Source organism: Eulemur rufifrons, chromosome 7 (assembly GCF_041146395.1).
Source record: "Eulemur rufifrons isolate Redbay chromosome 7, OSU_ERuf_1, whole genome shotgun sequence".
Lineage (NCBI taxonomy): Eukaryota > Metazoa > Chordata > Mammalia > Primates > Lemuridae > Eulemur > Eulemur rufifrons.
The window spans coordinates 240,442,327-240,467,760 of NC_090989.1; the positions used below are offsets into that span (position 1 = coordinate 240,442,327).

The window sequence follows — 25,434 nt, forward strand, 5'->3', positions numbered from 1 at the left end:
CCCAGACTGCCTTGCAGCTGGGGTGCAGGTATTATTTAGGTTTAGCCCATTAGATACTCGTAAGCTGGATTTAGAAGGTGAAAGTCAGGGTGAAGGCTGTGCTTCTGCTCTTTCTCCTGGAAATCACGGGGAGAAATGTTTTGAAAATTAACCTGTGGTGTTGAGTAAGTAGGATCACAAGCACTGAGAAGCAGGGTGGTTTGTTCCAGAATGCAATTGTTCCGGTGGCGGCTTCCTGATTCCTTGCCTTCCTGACTGACGCAGAAGCAGCAGTTTTTCAGGCAGGCTGGCTTCAGTGTGGTCAGAGAATCATTCCTGGAGACTCAGCCTGACCCTCCAGCCTTCCCACAGATTTCGTGAGCACCCAGTTCCTACGTTAAAACTGCTCTCTCTTTAAAATCATAAAGTGGTTTCTATTTTCTGCAAGTGAGCCCAGACTGATAGACCTCTCCATCCTTCCGAGTAGGCACAAGGACTAAAAGACTAGTGGGAGGCAGAGAGCACAGCAGTTAAGAACATAAGCTCTGAGCTCAGATGGCCTGGGCTTAAATCCTGCTCCTGCCTCTTGCTTGCTTTGCGACTGTGGGCAACTTCCTTAATCTCTAGTTTTTACAGGCTGGGGTTATTATAGGATTACACGAGGTAACGCGTGTAGAATCCTTGCCCTAGTACTTGTCCCTAGTAGGAGTTCAGTAAACGGTAGTTTCTTCTCGCCCTGAGTTCCCATAGGACCCGCTGTACACGTCTATGGCAGCACTTGTCACATTGTATTGAAGAGTCCTCTGTGAGCACAAACCCCGGGGACTGCCTGTAATATGTGAATAGAAAGTAGAAAACTCATCGAAATTTCAATCGAGGTGACTCAGAACTAACCTTAAAGAAGGAGAACTGAAAAATGATTGTAATTTATTCAGTCACAACATAGTTGTCTCTGTTGTACTCTGTTGTGGAAACACAGTGTGAAACAGGTGGTCGGGTGGGGCAGAATGGCAGAGGAGGGAGCATGGCAAGAGGAGGGTTGGCCCGGCCTGTCCAAGGGCACTCAAGGGCAGAGGAAACCTTGGCTGAGCAAGTGCTCCTGTCTCCTCAGTAAGGTCTCTCTGCTGTGGGTGAGAGTCTGTCGAGCTATTTTAACAAAGTAACCCTTCTTAAGTCCGTGGTGATACCATAATCTGGCTCGTCATCTTGTCATCTATACGGAGCCAACGTGCTGGTCAGACCCGTCAACTTGACAGTTTAATTCCTTACTGTAAATTAATAGATCGTCACTCTGATCATTATCATTTTATTTGCTTACAGGCAGATAAGGGACTGATTTGAGCTTTCCATTTGGTTTTAGCGATGTAGCTCTCATTGTATTATAATGGCTCTAATTGGTTTTGTATTAATACATCGTAGTCATAATGAGCTTGGTTAATACAAGGCCACATCCGAGAGACAACAGAGACAACCCTTCGCAGTGAACCATCATAATCAGGTCTGAGATTCCACTGGGATGGCAGCCAGGCTCCTGACCATGGCGAAGTCACCAAGTTACCTGTTACCTGCTACCTGCTTCAAGTGCCCTGTGTGGCCAGCAGTAACCTTCAGACTTGAGCATCCAAACTGTCTACAATGATCTGCTTTCATGTCTGTGAACCCCCAATATGCACTGAGCGTTCCTAAAATCAGACTTTACCTCCAAATGCCCAAGTGAGTGCCAGGCAAATACATCGTTGAAATATAATAAATATTTGATGAATAACTCCAGAAACAAATACATGTGTCCTTTTACAGAGAAGTTTTTTTTTTTAAAGCTATAGAAACAAAGGAAAAGAAAATAATTCCAAAGAGACTCTAAGAAGACAAGAATCATAGGCTTAAATATTCTATGGTGATTCTTCGAAAACACTGCCAGCTTAGCTATTGATATTCTAACATTTTTAGATAGCTTTTTATATAATGTTGTTATAATGAGTGTATTAGTTTTCTATTGCTGCTGTAACCAATTACCACAAACTTTGAGGCTTAAGACAATATCCATTTATTGTTTCAGTTTCTGTATGTCAGAAGTCTGGGCACAGCATGGCTCAGCTGGGCTCTCTGCTTGGACAATCATGTTATTACATGACAACTAATTCATCCTTGGGAGGCACTAAAGATTATCCTAAAGTTCCAGATCATTCTGGAACTAAAAAACCCAATTTTATCTGGTTCCATTTAGACTAGACTCTTCAAAAGAAGTCTTGACTTAAGTATGTTAACTTCATTCAGAAAAAAAAACATGTTTCTATCATCTTCCTAGATAATGCTCAAGTTTAGGGAAAACTTTAGGGGGAGAGAGGATGGCAGCAAAAATATATAAAACTAGAGTTTGGAATCTATGCCCCCAGGCTTCTCCTGAAGCTTCTTAAAAACAGAAACGCCTATCTCAAAATTCTAGAGTCCATTCATTCCATTTTTCAACCCACAATTGAAACAACTGACTGGCCAGATAATGACAGATTACAAATTCCTTGAAGGCATGGCTGTGTCTCACTTGTCTTTGTACCCCAAGAGCTGAGCATAGAGTTTGTTGTGTTTGATAAATTTGAGGGCTTTGAGTGAAACTAAACATGGCAGCAAAACACATGGCTGTATAAAAACAATTATCAACAATTAGAAAATTTCACTGATTCCTAAGTTTAATAGCAAAGAAGACAAAATATTGTAAAGCAATTTCTTTTATTTTGTTTCCTTTTTTCCTTCTCCTCCTCCTCCTTGCTTTAAATAATGTTCACCTAAAATTCTAGAAGGTTATTTTTTCTTTGTTAGCAAATAGATCCTTGACAGTTAAAAAATAGCTTGAGGGAAAGGCCAGGCCCAGAATTGAAATAAAGAAACATCTAAAAATACCCCAATGAGACAATGGGATTTCCCAGTCTTTTAAAATCACATACTATCCAGTAAAACTCTTCGCTAAGATCTAGACATGCCACTATGGTTTGGATATGGTTTGTTGGTCTCCACCAAAACTTATGTGGAAATTTGATCCCCAGTATGGGGCTGTTGGAAGGTGGAGCCTGGCGCATCCCTCACGAATGGCTTGGGGCCATCCTTGCAGTAGTGAGTTCTCACTCTGGCGAGACTGGATTAGTTCTCTCCAGAATGGATTAGTTCTCTCAAGAGTGGGTTGTTGTAAAGCCAGGATGCCCCTCAGGGTTTTCCTCTTCACACACATCTTCTTCTCCTTTGACCTTCTCTGCCATATTATGATGCAGCATGAAAGTTCTCCCCAGAAACCAGGGCCTTGACCTTAAATTTCCCAGCCTGCAGAACCATGAGTTAAATAAATATCTCTTATTCACAAATTACCCAGTTTCAGGTATTCTGTTATAGCAACACAAAATGGACTAAGACAGACACCAACAGAGATTTCACCACTGAGTCTATGTTAGGAAAATTTTCATATCAAACAAGAAGAACCAGTATATACAACATGAAAGAAAATAATCTGTGACCTGCCAATAGCCGTGAAGCCCAGCTTTTTGCCTGAACTAAGTTGGTGAAGAAGACAGACACAAGCAGGACTCATCGACTCCAGTTTCCCATCCTATCACTCTTTGCTTGTCCACATGAATAGGACCTCAGCTCTTCTCTGGAAAAGGGAGGGAGGAACAAGCTGTTCATAGGTTCAGAAAGTGATACCATACTTTGTAATAGAGACAATTCTATATGGAATTCTGACCTTTCCTCATTTGTTTCCATTAGGTCTTTAACTAAAAAACAAACATAAAAGAATATAACATTATTTGGAAAATAAATTCTCCTTGGAAAGGAAAGAGAGATCATGGTTTCTTTCTGTGGGCCCAAGGAACCAGAAAGTCCCATGGGAGTAGGGTATATCTTAAAGGTTGTTCAATGGGGTTGGGTTGTGCCAGTGTGAGGGCCCAAGAAGAATAAAGAACCTCATCAGGTTTGGTTTGTTCTTAATAAGGAAGGCGATTCCTTCTAAACAATACTAAATCCAATAATAAAGAAATCAATTAAGAAAGTTATTTCACTCCCTGCTTATCACTGCTGTCAATAATTCCTGCTAATCAGACAAGTTGGAGCTAAAACACATTCTCTTGTTGTGCTAAGGTAAAGACATCCATTCTCCTTGACTCAATAGCTTAGCCCATACTGCAATGCACCTTTCCTCTCAGGCTTCTGGGATAAACTGCCAAAAGTGCTTGCATAGCTCTTTTGCGTCAAGATTGCAGAACAATCAGTATGCAGCCTATTGATTTATGTGAAGACACTCAACTTGCCAAGCAAAGAGAAATAAAGTACAATTAGCTTACTTTGTGATCCTGCTGTTTACACAGAAGATCAAACAAAAGACAACTACAAGCTGGTGCCTAGACCTGGAATATAAAACATAATGCTACTATTTAGTTTCTGATTCTTACCATGTCCGCCATATGGTAGCAAGTTGGCATAACCTAAATACCAGAGGACTTTGTTTTGAATTTCCACAACCATATCTGGTTTCTCAGTGCAGTTGTCCAGCTCATCAACAGATGGTGCCCGGCACTTTACCCATCAAATGCTATGATCTCCATAACCATTTAATAATGGGATTGGACCAGATAAGATCAGGGAGCAGATTTACATTCTGCACAGAGATTCTGCCAGCTTTTCATCTGCAAAGTGAATTTATGGATCGAAGCTTGTGAAATTATCCCATAAAACTAGAGCTATAATATAAGCAATATTCTTGAGTCAGTTCACAAGAACAAAGTGTTTGGAGGAAAATGGCAGCACTGCAGCCATATGGACACTTTCACTTCCATGATAAAAAATTGGAAATGTAGAAACAGATTACTTAAAATCAATTGCTGTATCCTTTTAAGTAAAGAATTCTCTGGTTAACCTTATCTTGGTTTTGACTCAATCATTCATTCAATAATTATTTACTGAGCATCTGTTATTTGCCAGACACTCTTTTAGGCATTAGGGATTCATATAGGAACAAAACAAATTCCTGCCTGAATGAAGCTCAGGCTTCACAGACTTCTATGTTTCTACGATAAACCATGTACTGGCATAACTGGGGCTCCTGAGGGAGTGAGAAAGCCACATTTTAGGTGCATGAAACTGCATATAAATGCCCTGCTATATCCTGTTGTAAAATAATAATAATAATAATAGTATGGTCTTTTTAAATAAAATAGGCTAATGTTTATCATTCTGCTTCGTCACTTCTCAAGCAGTACAGGTTTTTGTAATTCCATCTGAGCCACATAACTTTATTTTGCTGAATGTCAATGTGATCGACAGATGATTTTTATTATTCATCAAAGCATTTTTTCAATCAGATTTTAGAATCTGTTGCTTCCTATGTTACTGGGAAAATAGAAACAAAAAGACAACTTCCACATGTTTCGCCAACACACTCATGCATTACCTGCAGCTGTGCAGTTTCCTGGCTTCCCTCCTTACCCTGTGCTGCCCTTCCCTCCTGTGCAGGACCCGGCTCCTTCCCCCTTACTCAAGGACATGGCCCCAGCTACTCTGCCCTCTCTCTTACGCATTACCAAATCTTCCCTCTGCTGTGTTATTCCCATTACCATACAAATGTGTTAATATTTTTCCCACTTAAAAAAAAAAAAAAAACTCTCGACCCTTGTCTTAGTCCATTTTCTCTTGCTTATAACACAATATCTGAAAGTGGATAATTTATAAAGAAAAGGAATTTCTTTCTCACAGTTATGGAGGCTAGAAGTCCAAGGTGAAGTGGGTGCATCTGGTGAGGGCCTTCTTGCTGGTGTGGACTCTCTGCAGAATCCCAGCGTGACACAGGGCAACACATGGTGAGGGGACTGAGCGTGCTAGGTCAGGTTTCTCTTCCACTTCTTATAAAGCCACCAGTTCCATTTCCAAGACAACCCACTAATCCATTAACCCATCAGTCAATTAATCTGTGAGTAGATTAATCCATTGATGAGGGCAGAGCTCTTATGACTCAATCACCTCTTAAAGGCCCCACCTCTCAATACTGTCACATCGAGGATTTTAAGTTTCAACATGCGATTTGGAGGGGCAAACATTCAAACCATAGCAACCCTAGATTTTCCAGCTTCCACACCATTTGTTTTGTTCTCCTTTACAAATATCTCTAATTCCCATTTTTTCATTTCTTGAACCCAGTTCACCAGGTTTTCATTCCATTACTCCTCCAGAACTGCTCTTGCCAAGTCACCAATGACCTCCTCATTGCTAAAGCCAGTGTTCAATCCTCTGTCCTTACCCTAGTTGGTCACCACTTGACAAAATCATTTTTTTTTCTTTGAGTGCAGTAGTCTCTCCTTATTCAAGGGAGATATATTCCAAGAGCCCTAGTGGATGCCTGAAACCTTGAATGGTATCCAACCCTATATATACTATGTTTTTTCCATCTGATAGCTGAAAATGGCTATTAAGTGACTAATGGGTACATAGCGTCTACAGCATGGATACGCTGGACAAAGATGATTCACTTTCAAGGCAGGAGGGAGAGGGAGAGGGGGAGATGTCATCATGCTACTTGGAATGGCATACAATTTAAAACTTATGAATTGTTTATTTCAGGAATCTTCCATTTAATATATTCAGATTGTGGTTGGCCACAGGTAAGTAAGCTGTGGATAAGGAGGGACTATTGTACTTTCTTCATCTGGCTTCCTCACTCTCCAGGCTTCCTTCCTTTCTTAGTGGTTGCTACTTTCCCAGCTCCTTGGCTCACTCATCACCATTTTCCTCACATCTGTGCACTTTAAACTCCAGGATACAGGCCTTCAAGTTCTTCTCTGTCTACACTCACTCCTGGGTGATTTTATTTGGTCCCGTGACTTTACACACTATCTATATTCTCATGATTTCTGAATTTGTATTTCTAGTATGAATTCTAGACTCACATCCAACTGCCTACTCAACGTCCCCATTTAAATGTTTAAGTTAACCAACTTAAATCCAAAATTGAACTCCTCTCTCTTCCACTTGAAACCCACTCCTCCTGAAATCTTCCCCATCTCAATTAATGGCAATTCCATTCTTCCAGTTACATAGGCCAAAAATCTTGGTGTCGCCCTTGATTTTTCTCTTTTTATCATATCCTACATCTAACCCATCAGCAAATGCTATTAGCTCCACCTTCAAGATATATCCAGAATTTGGTCATTTCTCACTGCCTCTGCTGCCACTACCCTGGCAAGGCCACCTTCATCACCCAGCTGGATCACGGTACCAGTGCCTAAACATGGGGGTCCCTCTGTTCCCGCCCTTGACACTACAGCCTGCTTGTCTCAACAGTTCCATTGCCTCTAACACAAGTCACACTGAACATGAGTCAGACTTCCTCAATGTTTCTGTGGGTACTATCAACATGGATTACAATGTCACTCTCATTTTCTCAGGAGCTAGGAGGTGAAGTCTGTGTTTTGACCCTATACTTACTGACCCCAGACAGGTTTATTCTTGTGTATTCTTATTGCCATTGTCTGTCTCACTGATGTGATCAGCACGGTTGTGGCATTCACTGTGCATTTGTGCACTGTCGGAGGGTGCATGGCCGTGTGCCACACTCCAAGTTGTGAGCCCTGGTGGGCACTGCCTCTGCCCACCCAGAGGAGATGGCACCTTTCTTTTCGCACATAGATGCCTTTTGCTTTTCACATCCTGCATCTATAGTCCTGTCTACTCTTGTGTGTGTGTTGGTGGGGGGATGCCTTATCTAATTGGTCTGCTCAGAGCCAGGAGCCTTTTTAAACCTGCTTAAAGACACTAAATAGGTCAGTAGCAGGCCTAACACTGTAAGCATCAGAATCTACCCAAACTCAGCACCCTACACACTCTTGCCCCATATGAACCTCATTTGCTACTTCTAATTTTTTGTGGGCTGGGAAACCTAACTTACTTAATTGTGTATATGATAAAAGTAAACAAGCTCTAATAAAGAGTCTCAAGAAGTTGCTATATGACTAAGGGCCTGGAATTTAGAGCATTGATCTTCTGGCATCTATTATTTGGCTGTGCAAAAGTCCTCCTGGCTTTGGATCTTGGTTCTATTCAGGACATCTGGGAAAAGACTTCTGGATTAATAGAAGTTTATGGGATTAAAATCACACCCAAATATAGTTTGCCAGAACTTATTATTAAGCTCTCAAGATTACTACATGAGCCTTTTTTTCTGGATAGTCACATCAGAGCAATCTTTTCTATTAAGACTACTTGAACCCTACACTAAAAATGTGCTTGAAATCATTCTAATCCACTTGCCACTGTCTCTTCATGTCTGCAGTTTTGTTCTAATTGGGGCTCAGATAGTGATCTGTTCCTATAACCTCATTAATTATCACACTATCCAACTTCTTGATGTAGCAAACTGGGGACAAATAAATGCATATATAACTCATGAAATACTGGAGCATTTAATGTTTTAGTAGGAACATAAAAGTATTTTACAATAGGTGTATAGAAACTAAAACTTAACATTGACCATTCAGTGAGTCAGTGAGATTCTCAGACACGCATTGATTTCCCAGGACTAGTTAGCTTAAAAAGAGAGAAGAGCAGCTCATAGCACATCACAAATACTTAATACTATTTTTTTAAGATGGTAAAAAATAGCTCTTTAAATCTCTATAACCCAATTCTAGAATGTTAATAATTTTAATAAGAGGCCCCATGCTGACAATATTTTTTAAACAAGCTATTCAGCTACAGAAGGTTCATCCTGTGATCCACATTTGCAAGAAACTGAACTGAGATGGTGGCATGATATTCTAAGCACTGTTTTACTAAAAATAAAGAACCAAAGCATCTACTGGGGCTGCTGAGAGGAAGGAAGCATCACTCAGTAGTGGCAGGCAGCAGAGATGCCGATCCAAGATGATTATGCAACCAACATCCCTGGCAGTACCACTTAGCTGGTTGGGGCTTGTCTCCCAGATCCACCCAGTGCAGTGGAGATAGAATTGGATTAATTTTTAGCCCAGTTTATGATTACCCACCAGTGAAGCATCTGGTGCTATTTCCCAGGGCATTTAAATTCTTCCTCCTAAAGCACAACACTATCTTGTCCTGTTCTATTTATTTTCCTTAAGTGTGTGTGACTTGCAGAGCATTAACACGCCAAAACATATGTTTCCTAAGCCTGTTCTCCCATCTCACCTTCGCTTAGACTTTCAAGGTCAGAGCTATTTGTGGCTATCTACTTAATTGGACTTAAAATAAAAGGCAGCAGAAAATAGTAGATTTGTAATGGCCCTTCATAGTAAGCATCAAATGAGCAGCCTGGCACATCTGAATGCCATTTAAATAAATCAGCCTCTTATTCAGGGCCACAAAACTCCATCCACCATGCCACCAGCTATTGTGTAGCTGACACAAGCTAGAAGTGAGAGAGAGGATGTTTCCTGAGCCCCTTGGAAAGCACTGGAGCTTTGAACCAATTGTGCATTTTTCTATAAAGCATGATCATGTGGTTAAGTTCTCTTTACCCTCGGAATGTGCACATTAATCAAATTTGTGCAATTACTGTTCCCACTAGACAAAGATGGAGTAGATCATTACTGGTATTGTTGTTATTTACTATATGTAGCTCCATACACTTACAAAGCACTATTCAAGATGAACGCAAATGTTCCTAGGGCCTGGAATGAGAGGGGATATATATACTGGGGGCAGGGGTGGGTGGGCAGGAACCATGATGTATAATATAAAGCTAAGCACCAAGGTACAGCAAAATAGACAAAATTCACATCTGAGAGCAAAGGACTATGGCCCAATTGCTTTTTGCTAAGGGCTTCTGGGCAAGAAGCAGAGAAGGGGATTTAATGACAAGAAACTGTTAGATAAGACAGGGAAGAATCAGGAATAAGCAAGGAACAGTGATGCAGCAACCTCCTGACAAGCATCCTGGGTCCAATGTTCAAGTAGATTCACATTCCCAGATTCTCCTCCATAATCAGGAAGTCCTGGACCCCAAACAACCCCTGAATCCTCCTCCAGTCCTTAGCTTTAGTGGGGGGGGGGGTGTGGAGGCAATATTTTCCTGAGACCAACTCAAGGGAAGAGGCAGCTTTAGGATTGACCCAAGAGTCCCAAATTATTCTAGATATAAGTATGCTTAGAGAACAATATGGAATAGCTTGGAGCCCCAGAGGTTCCCAGTGTAGGAGCTGCCTCATCTATGGAGTATATTCCTTAAAAATCCCACAGAATGGGAGAAAATATTTACAAATGTGATAAGGGACCTGTAACCAGAATATATAAAGAACTCTTAAACCTAACAATCAAACAAATAGCCCAATTTAAAAATGGGCAAAGGATTTGAAGAGACATTTCTCCAAAGAAGACATGTGAATGGCCAATAAGCTCATAAAAAGATGCTCAGCACCATCATCTATCAGGAAAATGCAAATCAAAATCACAAGATACCACTTCACACTCACAAAGATGGGTGCAATTAAAAAGACAGATGACAACAAATATTGGCAGAGATGTGGAGAAATCAGAACCCTCGTACGCTGTTGGTAGGAATGCAAAACAGTGTGGACACTTTGGAAAACAGTTTGGCAATTCCTAAAAATGTTAAACACAGAGATAGCATACGACCCAGCAATTCTAATCCTAAGTATATACTAGAGAGAACATATATTCACACAAAATCTTGTAAACAAATGTTCATCGCTGCATTATTCATCATGGCCAAAAAGTAGAAACAACCCAAATGTCCATCCACTGATGAATGAATAAACAAAATGTGGCATATGTAAACAATGGAATATTATTTGGCCATAAATAGGCTATGATATGGATGAGTCTTGAAAACATTATGCTAAATCAAAGAAGCCAGACACAAAAAGCTACATATTATGTGATTTCATTTGTACGCAATGTCCAGAATAGGCAAATCTATAGTGACAAAGTAGATTAGTGGCTACTAGGGGCTGAGCAGAGGGAGGAATGGGGAGAGATTATTAGTGGGTATAGGGTTTCTTTTTGGTGTGATTAAAATGTTCTAAATTAGATAGTGGTGATGGTTACACAACACTGAATACATACTAAAAAGCACTAAATTGTACACTTAAGGTGAATTCTATGGCAAATAAATTATATTTCAAAAAACTGTTATAAAAAATTGATAGAGAAACACTACATAATGCTCGAAGGCAAGGAGGACTATTTCAGGCTACAGATGGAACAATCTGGCTTCTAGAATTGAGAGTCCTTACCTACCCTGACATCCACACTTGCAACCCGACAGGACTGGAGGATTTCTAATGACTCTTGCTTCGTAAGTAGGAAATCAGTCATTTGCCACTTGAGTTTAATACATAATCCACTACATTTCATGATAGATTCAGGCCCAGACTGTTTCTCATGAACACTCATCACCATCATTATCAACTTCCTGAAGCATTAGGTGTCCTCTGCTCTTTTACCTGTGGCACCAAGCTAGGCACTGAATACTGCAAATGGGAGTGGTTAGTTACCGAGTCAAGGGGAGTCATTCAATCCTAGACAGAAAACACAGATGCTGGCAAACCAACGTAAGGCATAGCCCTGACTAGATAGATACGTGAATAGCTAGGATTAAATATTGATGATGTATACAAGAAAAGAGTGAACACATTTATAAGGCAGCACTAGAAAGGCTCCAGAGAATTTCACAGTTGAGCAAGGTTTAGTTTTATAGATGGGAGCTGTTTCTCTCTTAATCCTCTGCAAGAATAAAAGGACAGCAGGTTCAAGTCCAAACACTGAGGGTTTGACTGTTATTAATAGGTAGGGGTTAGCTGGGGAACTGCATGTTCCCGTGGCTGCTAGGGAGATGTGGTGGGGGCAGCCTTGGAGGTGAGGCGAGGCTCTGGAATGGCAAGAGAAAAACACACTGGGTGGAGAGACAGGACTGACGGAGAGTAGGCTGGTAGCACAGGGAAGGGACTCAGAGCAAAAGAGATCAGGAGTAGAGTGTCTTTGGGTGGGTTAGGGGGGTGCAAAGACTGGACTCTGCTAAACCCTTTTCTTGTTCAATCTCATTTGAAATTGAGAACCTCCCTGTGATGGAAATTCTATTTTTTAATTTAATTTATGGATAAGCAAACATAAGCCCAGAGAGGTTAAGTAACAGGCCCGAGACCACACAGCTAAGAAGGTCACACTCTATCCCAGGCCTAAAAAATAAGTAATTCCATTGTGTTAACCCTTAATCATCATCCTCCATCTCAGAAAACAAAGTTACAGGTTCCTGGAATACACTAATGCTCAGTGCCTATCACAGGCCTAAAATAATAGAAGTGGGTCATCATACATTTGATTGCTATCAGGTGGTAGGGAAGAATTACACTGAGTCTATGTAAGTGGTTTGAAAAACTGATGACAGGTTGTAAGTGGGAGGAATAGTGCTTCAGGTTTTAGTTGAAGGTGAAACATGTATTTAAGCCTCTACCTTGCTTGTCCAACTCAACATCCATCACACAGTAAAAGAGAAAGTTTCTTACAGAGAGCCAGAAACTCACTTGGCCCTTTTCAAAGAAGTCCTATGGATGAGTAAAAGAAGCCCTCATTATCTCTCCAAAGGAACCAAACTCCTCTAATTGGGTTTCTTAATTGGAAAAGCATTATGAAGAAAGTAAGTTCAGGGCATCTTTACCTGACCATTTTTTCTGTTGGCCAGTCCATAACTGTAAACAAGTGTATTTGTTTCTTTCCTATTAACAGAGAAGCGCAGAATTATTAGAGCTTGGAGGATCTTGAAGATAAATAGCCCCTTTATTTTCTAAGAGAGGATGCTTGGGGAAAAGTGCCTGGTCTGGGGTTAGGCAGCCAGTGTGTGAAATGGAAGTGACTCCTTCTCTCCAGGCTTGGTCCTGCCATTGCAAAATTTGGAGCGCACCCTTTAAAGCTGTGAACATGCATTAAATATGGCCTGGTGATCAGACCCTTTGCAAAACCATCGGGTTTTGCCGGTACAAGATCCTCGTCTGCATCATTTGGTTTGCAAATCCAATCCTTCATAAAAAGGAAACCAACTTAATTGAAATGCAGCTTCTTTTCAAGGTTCCTCATCTCTCTGATTCCATAACCTCCCTGTTTCATCCACATTTCTTTCCCACCTGATGACAAGCTCATCAGGAACCAAGTATGAGCTGAGGCTCGGCAAGCACATTGTGCCATGCTCTGTACCTTCTTCACCCAGCAGTCAGTCTAGGTCAAAGCCAGAGAGCAATACATGGCTTGGTGGGTGCTGGCCTCTTAGGAGTCTGCAGAAATCTGCATCGGTCCAAGTTACTGGACTGGACGTAGATGGTGTGTGTGCTTGGGGAGAAAGCTGCAATGACATGTGGTTTGGGCTCTAAATGGCTGAAAGAGTCCCAACCATGAATATTAGCATGTACTTAATTACACATGACACATGCTCAATGGTCCCTTTGATTCATGGCTCTGAAACTCTAAAAAAATCATAAAAAGGAGAGGCTGGGGGTAAGAAGCAGGGACGCCACCTGCCCTAGGGACACATCTTGGTTGAATTAAGAAAAGGTAACCCTTTCTCAGACACAGTCTCACACCAGAGCACACAGCTCATGGTCCCACAGAGTGATGTCTGGATTTCTGCCCCCATTCGTCCCCTTGATCAGACAGATGCCCTCATGTGGTATCCAGCTAGCACAGCTCTGCAGGGCAGCCCTGCTAAGAGAAACAAGGAGAAAAATGGAATTTCTTAGCACAACTCAGGTCACAGCCCATTGGGGGATCATGAAATTATTTTAGAAAGTTGAACCAATATTTTTAATAGAATGGAAAATAGAACAAAAGTGCCTCACATTTTGATTTTCAAATGTATATGTAAAGATGATATGCATGTGTGCGTATATACGCATGTACATATTGACTTGAGATGTAAAATATATTTCTTAGTGTGGGTCATGGTCAAAAATATTTGAAAATCACTGGTTTAACAGAGCCTAATAGAAAAAGTGAATCTAATTTGGAGGCTTGTTTTGTCTTTATTTTCAATCGCCCAGTGAGAAGCACTAAGATATAAGAGAGCAAGCTTGTGTTTGGAGTCAGACAGATTCAAATTCAAAATGCAGTTTGAATACCACAAAATTTGGACCTTAGGCAATCATTTATGTTTTGTGATTCTCAGATTCCTGATCTGCAGATGGAGGTGATAATACCTATTTAAGTGTTGATCCAGTAGGTACCTGGCATTAAGCACTGCCTAGTTTTCAGATCCCTCTCTTCTCTTGACTTTGGAGACTCCGGCAGAGACCAGCAACCTGGGGACACACATGCAGCTGCCAAGGAAGGTTTCCACTGCCAGAAGCCACAAATGCTGAGGAGGTCTAGCATCCTGTAGTAAACTTTAAATGACTTTCTCCCATGCACATTGTTCTCCCATCTGTCTGGAAGAGCTACCTCCCACAGCATGCTTAAGCTAAAATTATTGCTTGGTTAAGTTGATTAAATCATTTCAGTGAAGCTACAATATGCAAGTCAGTTAAGGAAAAGAGTTAGGTGATATGAGTATGGTTAGACTCTGGTCTTCTGTTTAGGGTAAATGTATTGAGTTGCTACTTTGGCCTGGTTAGAATATTCTGCATAGTAAGTATTAGAGCTCCCAAGGACAGAAATGACAAACTAAAATAAATCTTTAAGTCACTGGGGTCGAAGCTCCCATTTTCGAAGGAATTCTGGGAGGAACAGAATCCTCCAAGGTCATATGGCCAAGGAGCACATCCCCATCCCTGGGAACCTCATTTCCCAGCTCCTCAGCTGCAAGGCCTCCTACTCAGAAAAATTCTCCCATTAAAACAGAAATGAAAACCACAAAAACTTCCTGGATTTATTTAGGTGTGGAAATGTGGGGAGGGAGGAGAGCTAAAGTTGGTGATTCTCAGCATAAATCTGTAAGAAATCTTTGTGTGAGTCATCACAGCTAACTTTAAAATTGACACAAAGGATATAGGACATAGGAAACTGGCCATCTATGAAAGAAAAATTTAATTCTTCATCAACATATGTTTCAAAGCTCAACCTCTCAATTAATCAAAGCAAAGCAATGCAAATTAAAACAAATTAATTAAAATGCTATGCTTCACCCATGAAATTGGAAAACATTAAAAATTATAGTATTTAATACTACAAAGTATGTAGCTATATGGCAGGAACTTAAAAGAGCTAATAAACTTTGATCCAAAATTTCTGCTTCTACAAAATCACAATTTCATGTATAAGGCTATTTTTTTGTAGCATTTTTTTATAGCAGTGAAATATTATAATAAATTACAATGTGAAACTGGCATTCTAGTAAATAACATTTTAGAAAAACATTTAATGACCTGAAAAAATGCTCATAATAGGCCAAGACATAAAAAAGCTTAAAATTATACATACCCAATATGATAAATAAATATAAAATTGTGCATATCCAATATCATTGCAATTTATTTAAATATATAAGTATATATGTGTACATATGTATGTGCATGTATGAGAATTCTGGAAGTATACTATATGCAAAAAGTACATAGTTATCTTTGGATGGTTCAATGGAGATATAAATTATTTAAAATTTTCTTTTTTACATTTTGATGTGTTTTTATAATCTTATACACTAAATATGTTATTTTAGTATCTGGCAAAAATATTATTTAAAAGACAAATCTAAAATTTAAAGTGAGCCCAATAACTTCCCATTAGAATTGCCTCTTAGATTTGATCTAACAATTTTACTGTTGGTAAGATTTTTCTGGATGCAGAGCTTTACTGTGATGGTCAGGTTCTGAGAGTATACCATTAAAATTCCATATCAGCATCACCTGTTATATGCATTATCTTTGGAAAAATCCACAGTGTGAAACTTATGTTTCTGGCCACAGAATGGACTAAACATTTGGAGAAACCCTTCACAATATATTATTCATCCAAATGTTGGATGTTATTAATATATTTATTTAATGAGGAATTAGGGATTTCTTAGAACCCAGAACACCAAGTAAGCACAAATCCAAGAATGTCTGTATTGCTTTGCCTTCCAGGAATTTGCCATTCCCTAAAGACTAGGTTTTTAGAAGCTGCAAACATGAGGCCTGATGGAGGAGGTAGTTCAGTGGCTTTTTCTACCCATAAGCTGGGAATCCTGAAGGATTGAAGCTTTTAGTGGGTGAATAAGGAAAAAAAAATCTACCTAGCAAAGGAAGATGATAGGATATACCTATTTTGTTCTTGGTTTTGAGTGGTACTGAAAAAGAGAGAAAAAGAAAGAAAAGGAGAAAGAGAGAGAAAAAAAGAGTCTCCCTTAAGAATTTCTAATCATAGGCTCACTCATGTGGGTTTGAAATCTGAATTCACACTACCTGGGTAGAAAAACGTCAAACATTTAGGTTAGAATGGTTTCAGGCTGGTAGTACTCCTAGACCCTGGACAGAAGAGCAAACCCCTCTGGAGGAGTATATTTAAAACCCAGGTCATTTAAAACCCAATGAGTTCCCACAGCTAAAGTTCCAAAGAAATGTGTGTTCAAGCTTTAAAAAAAATTACTAAATACATAAGAAAGCAACAACATGGTCAAGAATCAATAAAACAACAAAACCAGACCTGCAAGGATATCAACACTAAAATGATCAATTATGAAATATAAAAAAAATATATTTAACATCTTGAGAGGAATAAAAGAAGGCATTAAAAGTATGATCAAGGAATAAGAAGCAATGAAAACCAACTGGTAGATCTGAATAAGAGCCACATAAAACTTACAGAAATGAAAAATATGATAAAATCAGAAACTCAATGGATGAGCATTAGAGCAGACGAGACAAAATTGAAGGAAAAATGAGAAACTACAAGGTAGATACAAAGAAATGAACAAAATGAGGATCACAGATAGAGAAAGATGAGCAGTTAAAAGGCATAGAAGGTAGGCTGAGAAGTTATAAAATATATCTGATCAGAATTCTAGAAGGTGCCTATATAGTAAAATTAGGGTAGAGGCAAAATGGGTGGGAGACACTAATCCTCAAAATCAGGAAGCCTAATGAATCACAAATAGGGGATATATAAATGAGAAAACCACACTTGGCATATTTTAAGGAAAATGATGAACACAAAAAACAAAGAGAAAACCTTAAAAGTAGTCAAAGAGAAAAGACAGATTTCTTAACGTAGGAGAAACATTTACACTGACAGTAGTCTTTTCAAGAGCAAAAATGGAATTCAGAGACTGTGGAATATTATTTTCAAAGTGGGACGAGAAAATAATTTCCTACCCATCAAAACTATATTTTAAGAACAGAAGTAAAATACATTTCTAAGCAAATAAAAATCAGTAGCATTTACTATTAACAGATTCTTGCCAAGTGAACTTATAAAGAATGTATATCAGGAATAGAGGGAAAAATCATAGATAAAAGGTCTGATATATTAAAAGGAATGAGGAGGGAAAAAACTGGTAAATATGTGAATAAATCTAAAAACATTGATGATATAATGACAATGCTTAATTTGTGGGGTTTAAAAAATGAAGATTACATCTCAATAAAGCTGTTATAGAACATCAAGGTAGAGCTTAAATCCTGGACTGTAAATCATATATAATGGGGGAGAAGTGACTGAGTTAAAGGTACTTAGGTTATTTAGCTGGAGTGTAAAGATCTTAAGGTCTATGTTAAGTTAAATATACAGGTTAAAATTTCTAAGGTAAACAGCAAGAGAATAGAAATAGCAAGTCTAAATTCCAAACTGTTAAAGGGAAAAACAGATTTAGAAAAAAACTCAATCCAAAAAAGGCAAGAAAAAGTTATAAAAAGAAACAGAAAGACCAGAACAATAGAAAGTATAAATTAACACTATAGAAAAGAATCTAAATGTAACAGTAATCACAATCAATGTAAACAAACTAAATTTCCCAGTTAAAAAATGATGATTGTCAAACTGAATTAAACAAAATGCAGCTACATTCTGGTTACTAGAGACTAATCTAAAAAAAAAAAACTTCAAAAGAAGTTTGAAGATAAAAGAATGGAAAAACTAAATCTGTCAAATCCACATTGTAGATGTACTTGTGTCCCCAATTACCAGAGAGCAGCTTAACATAACAATCACGTTCTTTGCTAAAGTTAAAATGCAAATTGTCTGGTTTTACCAAAAGTAGAAGAAGAAATAAAAGAAGGGGAGGGAAGAGGAGTGGAAGAGGAGAGAAGAGAGAGAAGGGGAGGAAGGAAGGAAGGGAGAGATGTGGTGACTCCCAGGTCTCAGAAGGATTCACAAAGTTTAGGTCATCTCTTGCCAGGGGAAACCAGAGTAGCAAGGGGAATGGCCAAGGGCAGTTTGAACTGTGTGCATTAATATCCACTGGGCCCTTTTGGATCTCTCAAAATGCCTTGTTCACCCTCTGAATCACAGCAGTAACTGGTGGTTTTGATTTTAATATAAGTAGATGAAACAAAATACGGAAAAAATCACCATGCTCTATTCCCAGATAAATAAACATACTACCTTCACAGGCACCTATCCAGTTAAGAATTTCAATGCCTAATTTTTTTTCTTTTGATGACAGGGAATCAGTTTCCAAATCTTTTAAGTAATACATTCTTTTATTTAATATAAATATTATTTTACCTGCTTTGAAATTTGTACATTAATTTTACTAATTTATTTACTAGATTTGGAAAGGGAACAAACGTTGAGTTTTATAAGAGATTCTGTGTTTTAAGAAAACGTGGGGCTCCATATGTGTACTTATAAAATTATTTATGGTTTAGTGCCTTACAAGAAATACTTCACTTTATGAGGAATATTCATAATATTGTTTTAATTCTGATTTTCCCAACAATATTGATAACAATTTGAATTGCAACTTTTCAGAGACACACAAACTGAATAAAGTAAGGCATACCTAAATTATTAAGTAGTCTGCCTCTTCAACTATCCAGCTTTAAGCATCTTTATTTAGATCATTCCCTTCATTAGAACCAGGCCAACTTGCTGTCAGATTACAGTGCCAAGTCTAAGACGAAGTTAAATACCATGGACAGCTGCTTTCTAGGCCAATGACAGCCTAGCACCATAACAGATCAACTGATCCCAGCAGCCAGGCCAGGCGCACAGCAAAATGAGTTGAATGCCCTAAAACTGAACTGCAGGATTCAAATTTATTCCTAACCAGCTACAGAGAGGTTTTACAAAGAAAGCTCCAATCATTTATAAATTAAAATTTCCTGAAAACAAAAGTCTCTGTTTAGCATAGATATTGCTAAACCTGAGCCAATGGCCTCTTTATTTTAAGCAAAATTATACACAATAAAGTTTCAGGACAAAAAGAGGCATTGGAGGTTTCCTTCAAATTTATAATAATATGTGGGTTGCATATATTCACCATATGTGAACTAGGGCTTATGAATATTATAATACAACAAATATCATATAACCCTAAGGGGTGCAATGGCCTGTGTAACTCAATGATTCACTAGATTAAATTCAATCTTCAACGAATGTTTTATCATTCTTTAACCTAAATAATTTATTCTGATTCAATTTTCATTTAAGAATAAAACATAAGAGGAAAGGAACCAACATTTATTGTACAACCCACATTTTTCCAAGGACCATGCCAGATGCTTAACATTCATTTCTTCATTTAATAATTTTACCAATCTTATGAAGTAGGTATCATTATTCTCATTTTCCAATTAGGAAACTGAGACTCAGAGAGTTTAAATGACTTCTCTGAGGTCACTGGGCTTATTCTACAGCTGGACCTAAAAGCTTTTTCTTTCTAAGTCAAAGCCCCAGGATCTCTCCACCATGTCATGACACTGCACAACTTTTTAAATAGGGTAATAGTATCACTAAAAGAAATAATAACAATGACAACAAAATTAAAATCCACACAGGGTAGAGCAATTAAATGAGAGGAAAAACTATTACTTTAACTATGAAAAAAAAGCCAGTTCACAGTTTTCCATATTTCACAGTTGCCCTGTGATATATAGCATCAATAATGAAACCAAATTAAGATTCTCAGTTTGTCTATACAGCAAGTAGTTTCAAAGGTACCTCACTGCCTAGAGCCCAGAAGAGGTGATGACTTTTTTTTTTTTTTAGCAAGGACAATTTGATGATTTATACAAGAATATCTAAAATGTGTTTCCTCCACTTTCACAAATTCCTATGCCCCATAATTGTGCATTTAGGACAATGAGGTGGCTATGCATGAAAACATGCTTAGTATTAATATTTTACTTCCTAAATTCTTATATAGCACATTCCTCTCTATGAAGATTCCCTTGAAGGCTGCATTTGGCTTAGGGTTTTTTCCCCTAAATGTTCTGATGATATCAGAAGCACCAATTTCTGTAGGAAAAGTGAGCTACACAGACAGAAATCAACTCTTCAGACCAGAGGACTAGATGGCCACACTCAAGGATTCATCCCTCTTTGGAACAACTTATGTTCTGTGCTTAGGGAGCAAACCTCCATACAATTCTGAAATCAGGCATATGTTCTTTGCTGTAATTGCTGAAAAAAACTGTCCAGCAATAATTCGAAAGTAAAATTGGCAAGATGAATGCATTATTATGTACATGCCACCTCAAAATGTATGACTATGCTCTAGCATTTTCGAGGAATACCGAACAAGACATAGCTATGTTAAAAAAACTCTACTCCCATTAGCTATTCAATGCCAAAAGAAACAATAATGATTAAATGAAATAAAGTAAAGCTATTTGGTGCTAAAAGAAAAATAATATAATGAACACATTTTTGGGGGAAAATCAGAAACAGGAAAGATAGTTATGAATATAACCTGCTTTCTTTTTTAATTAGGTAAATCTAGAATTTCCAAATTTAGAAACACACAAAATTATGGATATGATTAACAATTGCTAAGGAATGTCAGCCTCAATTGCTGACTTATAAGTTATCATAAAAATGACATTGACAATCATCTAATTGAGTAGGTAAAGATCCTGCCAGGGCTACTTTAATGAATGGTTTACAATTGATTAAATACAGTCTATAAGCTGTATTTAAAAAGTCATTTCCCAAATGCATGAAACCATCTCCCACCCCAATCCCCACTAAAATCAGAATACCAAGTCCTCCTGCAATCGTACGTATAGCATTGCATTGCTCTGCAGATTCATTTTTCATAAATGCTGCCAACATAACCTTCAGCCAAGTCGGTGTCTAAGTTAATGAAGTTCCACTGTGGTGTAAGAAAACAAAAAAGGACTGAGTTCTCAAAAAGATTTTCTTTTTTACCATGGATGTGCCCAGGATGTCTATAAGACACCAAATCATCTCCTTGCCTCTAAAAAATATGCCTGGCCAGGCACAGTGGCTCACACCTGGAATCCTAGCACTCTGGGAGGCTGAGGCGGGAAGATCGCTTGAGGTCAGGAGTTCCAGGCCAGCCTGAGCAAGAGCGAAACCCCATCTCTACCAAAAATAGAAAAAATTAGCTTAGAGTCCTGGCATGTGCCTGTAGTGACAGATACTCGGGAGGCTGAGGCAGGAGGATTGCTTGAACCCAGTAGTTTGAGGCTGCAGTGAGCTATGAGGATGCCACTGCCCTCTAGATGGGCGACAGAGTGAAACTCTGTCTCAAAAATAAACAAACAAACAAAAACCCTATAGACAAAAAATAAAAAGTATGCCTTTCCTTGACAATTGCTCAGTTCTCTAATTGAAATAAACACAGAGATTACTGATGCAAACCACTCAAACAGGCTTGAGGAGGGGGCTCGAGGGATCATTCTTTTGGCTACTAAGAGCAGGGAGGGGCTCCAGAGATGGTCCTTTCTGATGCCCTGAAGGAGATGTATTCAGTCGTATCACCTGAATGCTTATTTGCCATAAATTTTGCTAAACGACTTTTTTTGTTTTACTATATAGTTTCTAACAAAAAACCATGCACTGAGAGAAATGTTGGAAAAAATGTACTACAAAACATTTTTCTTTTGCATGTAATAAGTAGAAATATTACTAGTGGTTTTTCTGCACTTCCGTTTCATGGCTGCTGTAAAAATGAAGGTCATGAAACTTGATTATAAAAGAATTATGTAAGTTTAGCTAAATTTTCCCAGATGTAGCCTGAAAAATCTGTGTATATACTGTGGTTTTCTGTTTAAAATCACATTCAGAGACAATATTCCACTGCTAGGATATAAATCAGAACTGCATTATGCTACAACATGCAATCTTATTGATGCTGCTTATCATTATTTAAAACAATTTACATTTTTTCAGATCAATTTCTTCTAATTTCTTTACCAATTTGTTTCCCACCTAAGTATTAGGAAGGCCACTATTGTCATTAAAATTCCCTCAAAATTCTACTATAAAAATATTTGGGGTCAAGTGCTTTATGGCAGATATAATGTGCCACTATGAAATAGAGGCAGGGGCAGGGCTGGCCAATGACTCTCTTTACAATGGATGCTGATTAGTTCCTGATCAAGTGACCTAAAACATGATGTTGTGAATCAAGAAAAATGGCCTCAACCACTCTAATGATCTGCTAGGCCCTAGGCTGCTGACTTGAAGGTACAGCACTGGTAACACAAACAAACTGTCTTTCCCAGGCATCTTTAAAGAGATGGTTCTTGATAATTGTCACGTGCCCATTAAAAAGAAAAGGCCCTGCAACTTGCTAGGCACATACATACTTTCCCATGAAAACTAAATTGCTCACAAAAATATTATGTCTACTTTCAGAAAATAAGAGACAAATAACTGCAGAGTCTGCTCTGGGATGCTTACATAACGGATTTACAAATGTTTTACTCTAAAGCAAGTAGCTGGGGAACTTAGTAAACATCTACAAGAATATCCCCAAATTATTTTTTCCACTGCTATGCTAGTCTGCCTATCACAGAACTGCAGAATGCAATCTGCTATCCACTACAGCTCCAAACATCATAATATTAAAAAAAAATTGTAGATCTCAAAAACATAATACAATTCAGAACTATGGTCAAGAAGAGCATTGAATAAAAAACCACCACCACCAACCTTTGCTTGGGCCTCTGGTGCTGTCACCTTGACGACTTTATTGCGATTTATCATTTGCTTCACCCATCTTTCTACTTGGACGTTGAATTTCATGAAAACCACATAGCAAAAATAAGCTGTTAAGAGAAGCAAACTTTCCCACCACATGATAAGATTATCCAGGAAAAATATGATCAGCATGATCAAGTCAACGATGTAGAAGGAAACATCCCGAAAGAGTGGCCACCATGTCAGGTTTAAGATTTCTCTAGAAAACAGAGCACACATGCCAATAACAAAGAGGATGTTGAATACTGCTGAACCTACGATTGTGCCTATGCCAACGTTGCTATGAGCAATAAATACCCCTATGAGAGATGTGAAAAGTTCCGGGGCTGACCCCCCTGCAGCCATAAAGGTGGCTCCAGCTACATCATCAGAGATGCCCAGTTTTTCAGTGATGACAGTCAAAGAAGGAACAAAGAACTCATCGCAGACAATGGCTAAGGCTATGAACATGTAGATCATCCCAATGACATGGAGAATGACTGCACCTTTTCTTCTCTCCTCAAGGGAAAAGATGTCTTTAGGGTAGTCTCCTTGGGCATGATCTGTACCATTCTCAGATTTATCTTCCTTAGAAAGAGGTGGCTGTGGAGTGTAATCCTGAATCTTGTCGTTTAGATCTAAGAGAGTTCTTTGACCGTAACCCTGTGCTACCCTAGGGCCACTTACAACACTGGCCTCTCCTGTGCTCTGTGTGTCTGTCTCAGAAAAGGCACCGATTGAAAATGAGACAGTGCTAATGGCGACCAGGCCCATGAAAAGGCCTAAGATGCGAATAAACTTCAATTTTTTCTTGACATTATAATGTCTCCTGCAGCCAGACAGTGACTCATCTGAACACCATTTCTCCAGGAATGTGATGGTGGTGCTTTGGTGCAGATCCATTCTGGGTCTTCTGGTGGATGTGGTGGTCTTCAAACTTTAGACTCAACCAGACGGTTCTTTCATACTTTTTCTTATTTTATAGTTAACAGTGCTTATGCGGCACTTCCACAATCAGTGATTCTTATGCTTCACAGGAAATTTTCATCATTTATGCTTAAATAAAAACAAAAACAAGGATAAGTAAATCATAAAGTCATGTCATTTTTTACAGAAAGAACTTTGCAATTATGATAAAGTCCTGTCCTACAGCTGTGTGATCCCGGGTAAGTTACTTAACTCCTCTCTGCCTCAGTTTCCCCAATTAAGAAGTGAGGACAATTACGGCACCTGCCACCCAGGATTGCTTTAAGATGAGCTAAAACATATGTAGCACTTGGAATAGGATGTGGCACATAGTAAGCATTTACGAACATGTATGTATAAACCCAAATAAATATTTTGGTAAATCCAGCATTAGGTGTAGAAAATGTAGATGTGTCACAATAAAAATTTTATAGATGAAAATCTGTCAGATTAGCTCACTTTAAATCATATAACAACCTTCCAGTGCTAAAAAGATCCCACTTGTTTCAGAACTATCTAGGTACTTGACAACTAACAATTATTCATGTGTTTTCTTATAATCCAATTATATAATTCCCAGTTTCAGGCACATTTTTCTGATTTAATCTATCATTTGGAAAGGGTTGAGTAGTGAAGGAGGTAGTGGTCTTTTCCTGGACACACAGTGATCTCAGGATCTTATTTTTAATAAAAAGCCTCTCTCCTTTAACAGATGCAGAAAAGTAGCCCTTTAAAAATTTAAGTTTACAAAAGAATGCTCTGGTGACATGCATAAGCTGTCTTCCCTAAACATCTAGACATTGTTTTCAGCTAAAGCTTTTTAAAAAAACAATCTTTAGTCATATTTAAAATAGACAGCTTAGTAAATCAAACAGCTCTCAATGCAGTGAAATAACAAGAAGGCTATTTCGACAGACCAAAAGTGTATTTCATAAACAATATGCAAGTTGCAGCATTACCTCTGTCCACAAAATCTGCCACAAATAGCCCCAATACTGACTTGAATAGGTGAGGTATCCAAAGCAGAGTTTTCATTCTCTATCCTACGGAGGAGATGAGTAACATATCCAAACACACAGCTGATACTCTAAAGCTTCCTCTTTTCAATTTTCCTTTAAAAATCCTCTTCTTTTCTATATCAATGATTTCATTTTAGAGGCATGCGCTGAGATCGTCTCAGGTGTAAAATAAGCTAATTAAACACACGCCACTTAGACACTGAGATTAGCTGGAGCTCAGGTTTTCAGAGCAGAGCAACAGCACAAGTCAACCCAGGCTGAGTGGCTGCTACTCCTGAGATAAACCGAACCCGTCAGAGATTCCCGGCTGGCTGCGGATGTCTATGCTTAGCAAGAACGATTAAGCGACTCACAGCACCCAGGGGATTGTCACAATGCCCGGCCCGGCAGGAACAGACTCAACTCCTAGGGCGCA

At 38.7% G+C, this 25,434-nt stretch overlaps 1 protein-coding gene across 2 annotated transcripts in view; it reads right to left on the bottom strand.

The window, feature by feature from the left end:
• SLC24A2 (solute carrier family 24 member 2) overlaps positions 1–23,937 on the bottom strand; it is a 219,830-nt gene extending 195,893 nt beyond the window's left edge. For both annotated transcript variants that reach the window (XM_069474239.1, XM_069474238.1), the window contains exon 1: positions 23,008–23,937. In XM_069474239.1, coding sequence (XP_069330340.1) covers positions 23,008–23,937 — 930 coding nt within the window. The remainder of the gene's footprint in view (positions 1–23,007) is intronic.
• Between the last annotated feature and the right edge of the window lie 1,497 nt (positions 23,938–25,434).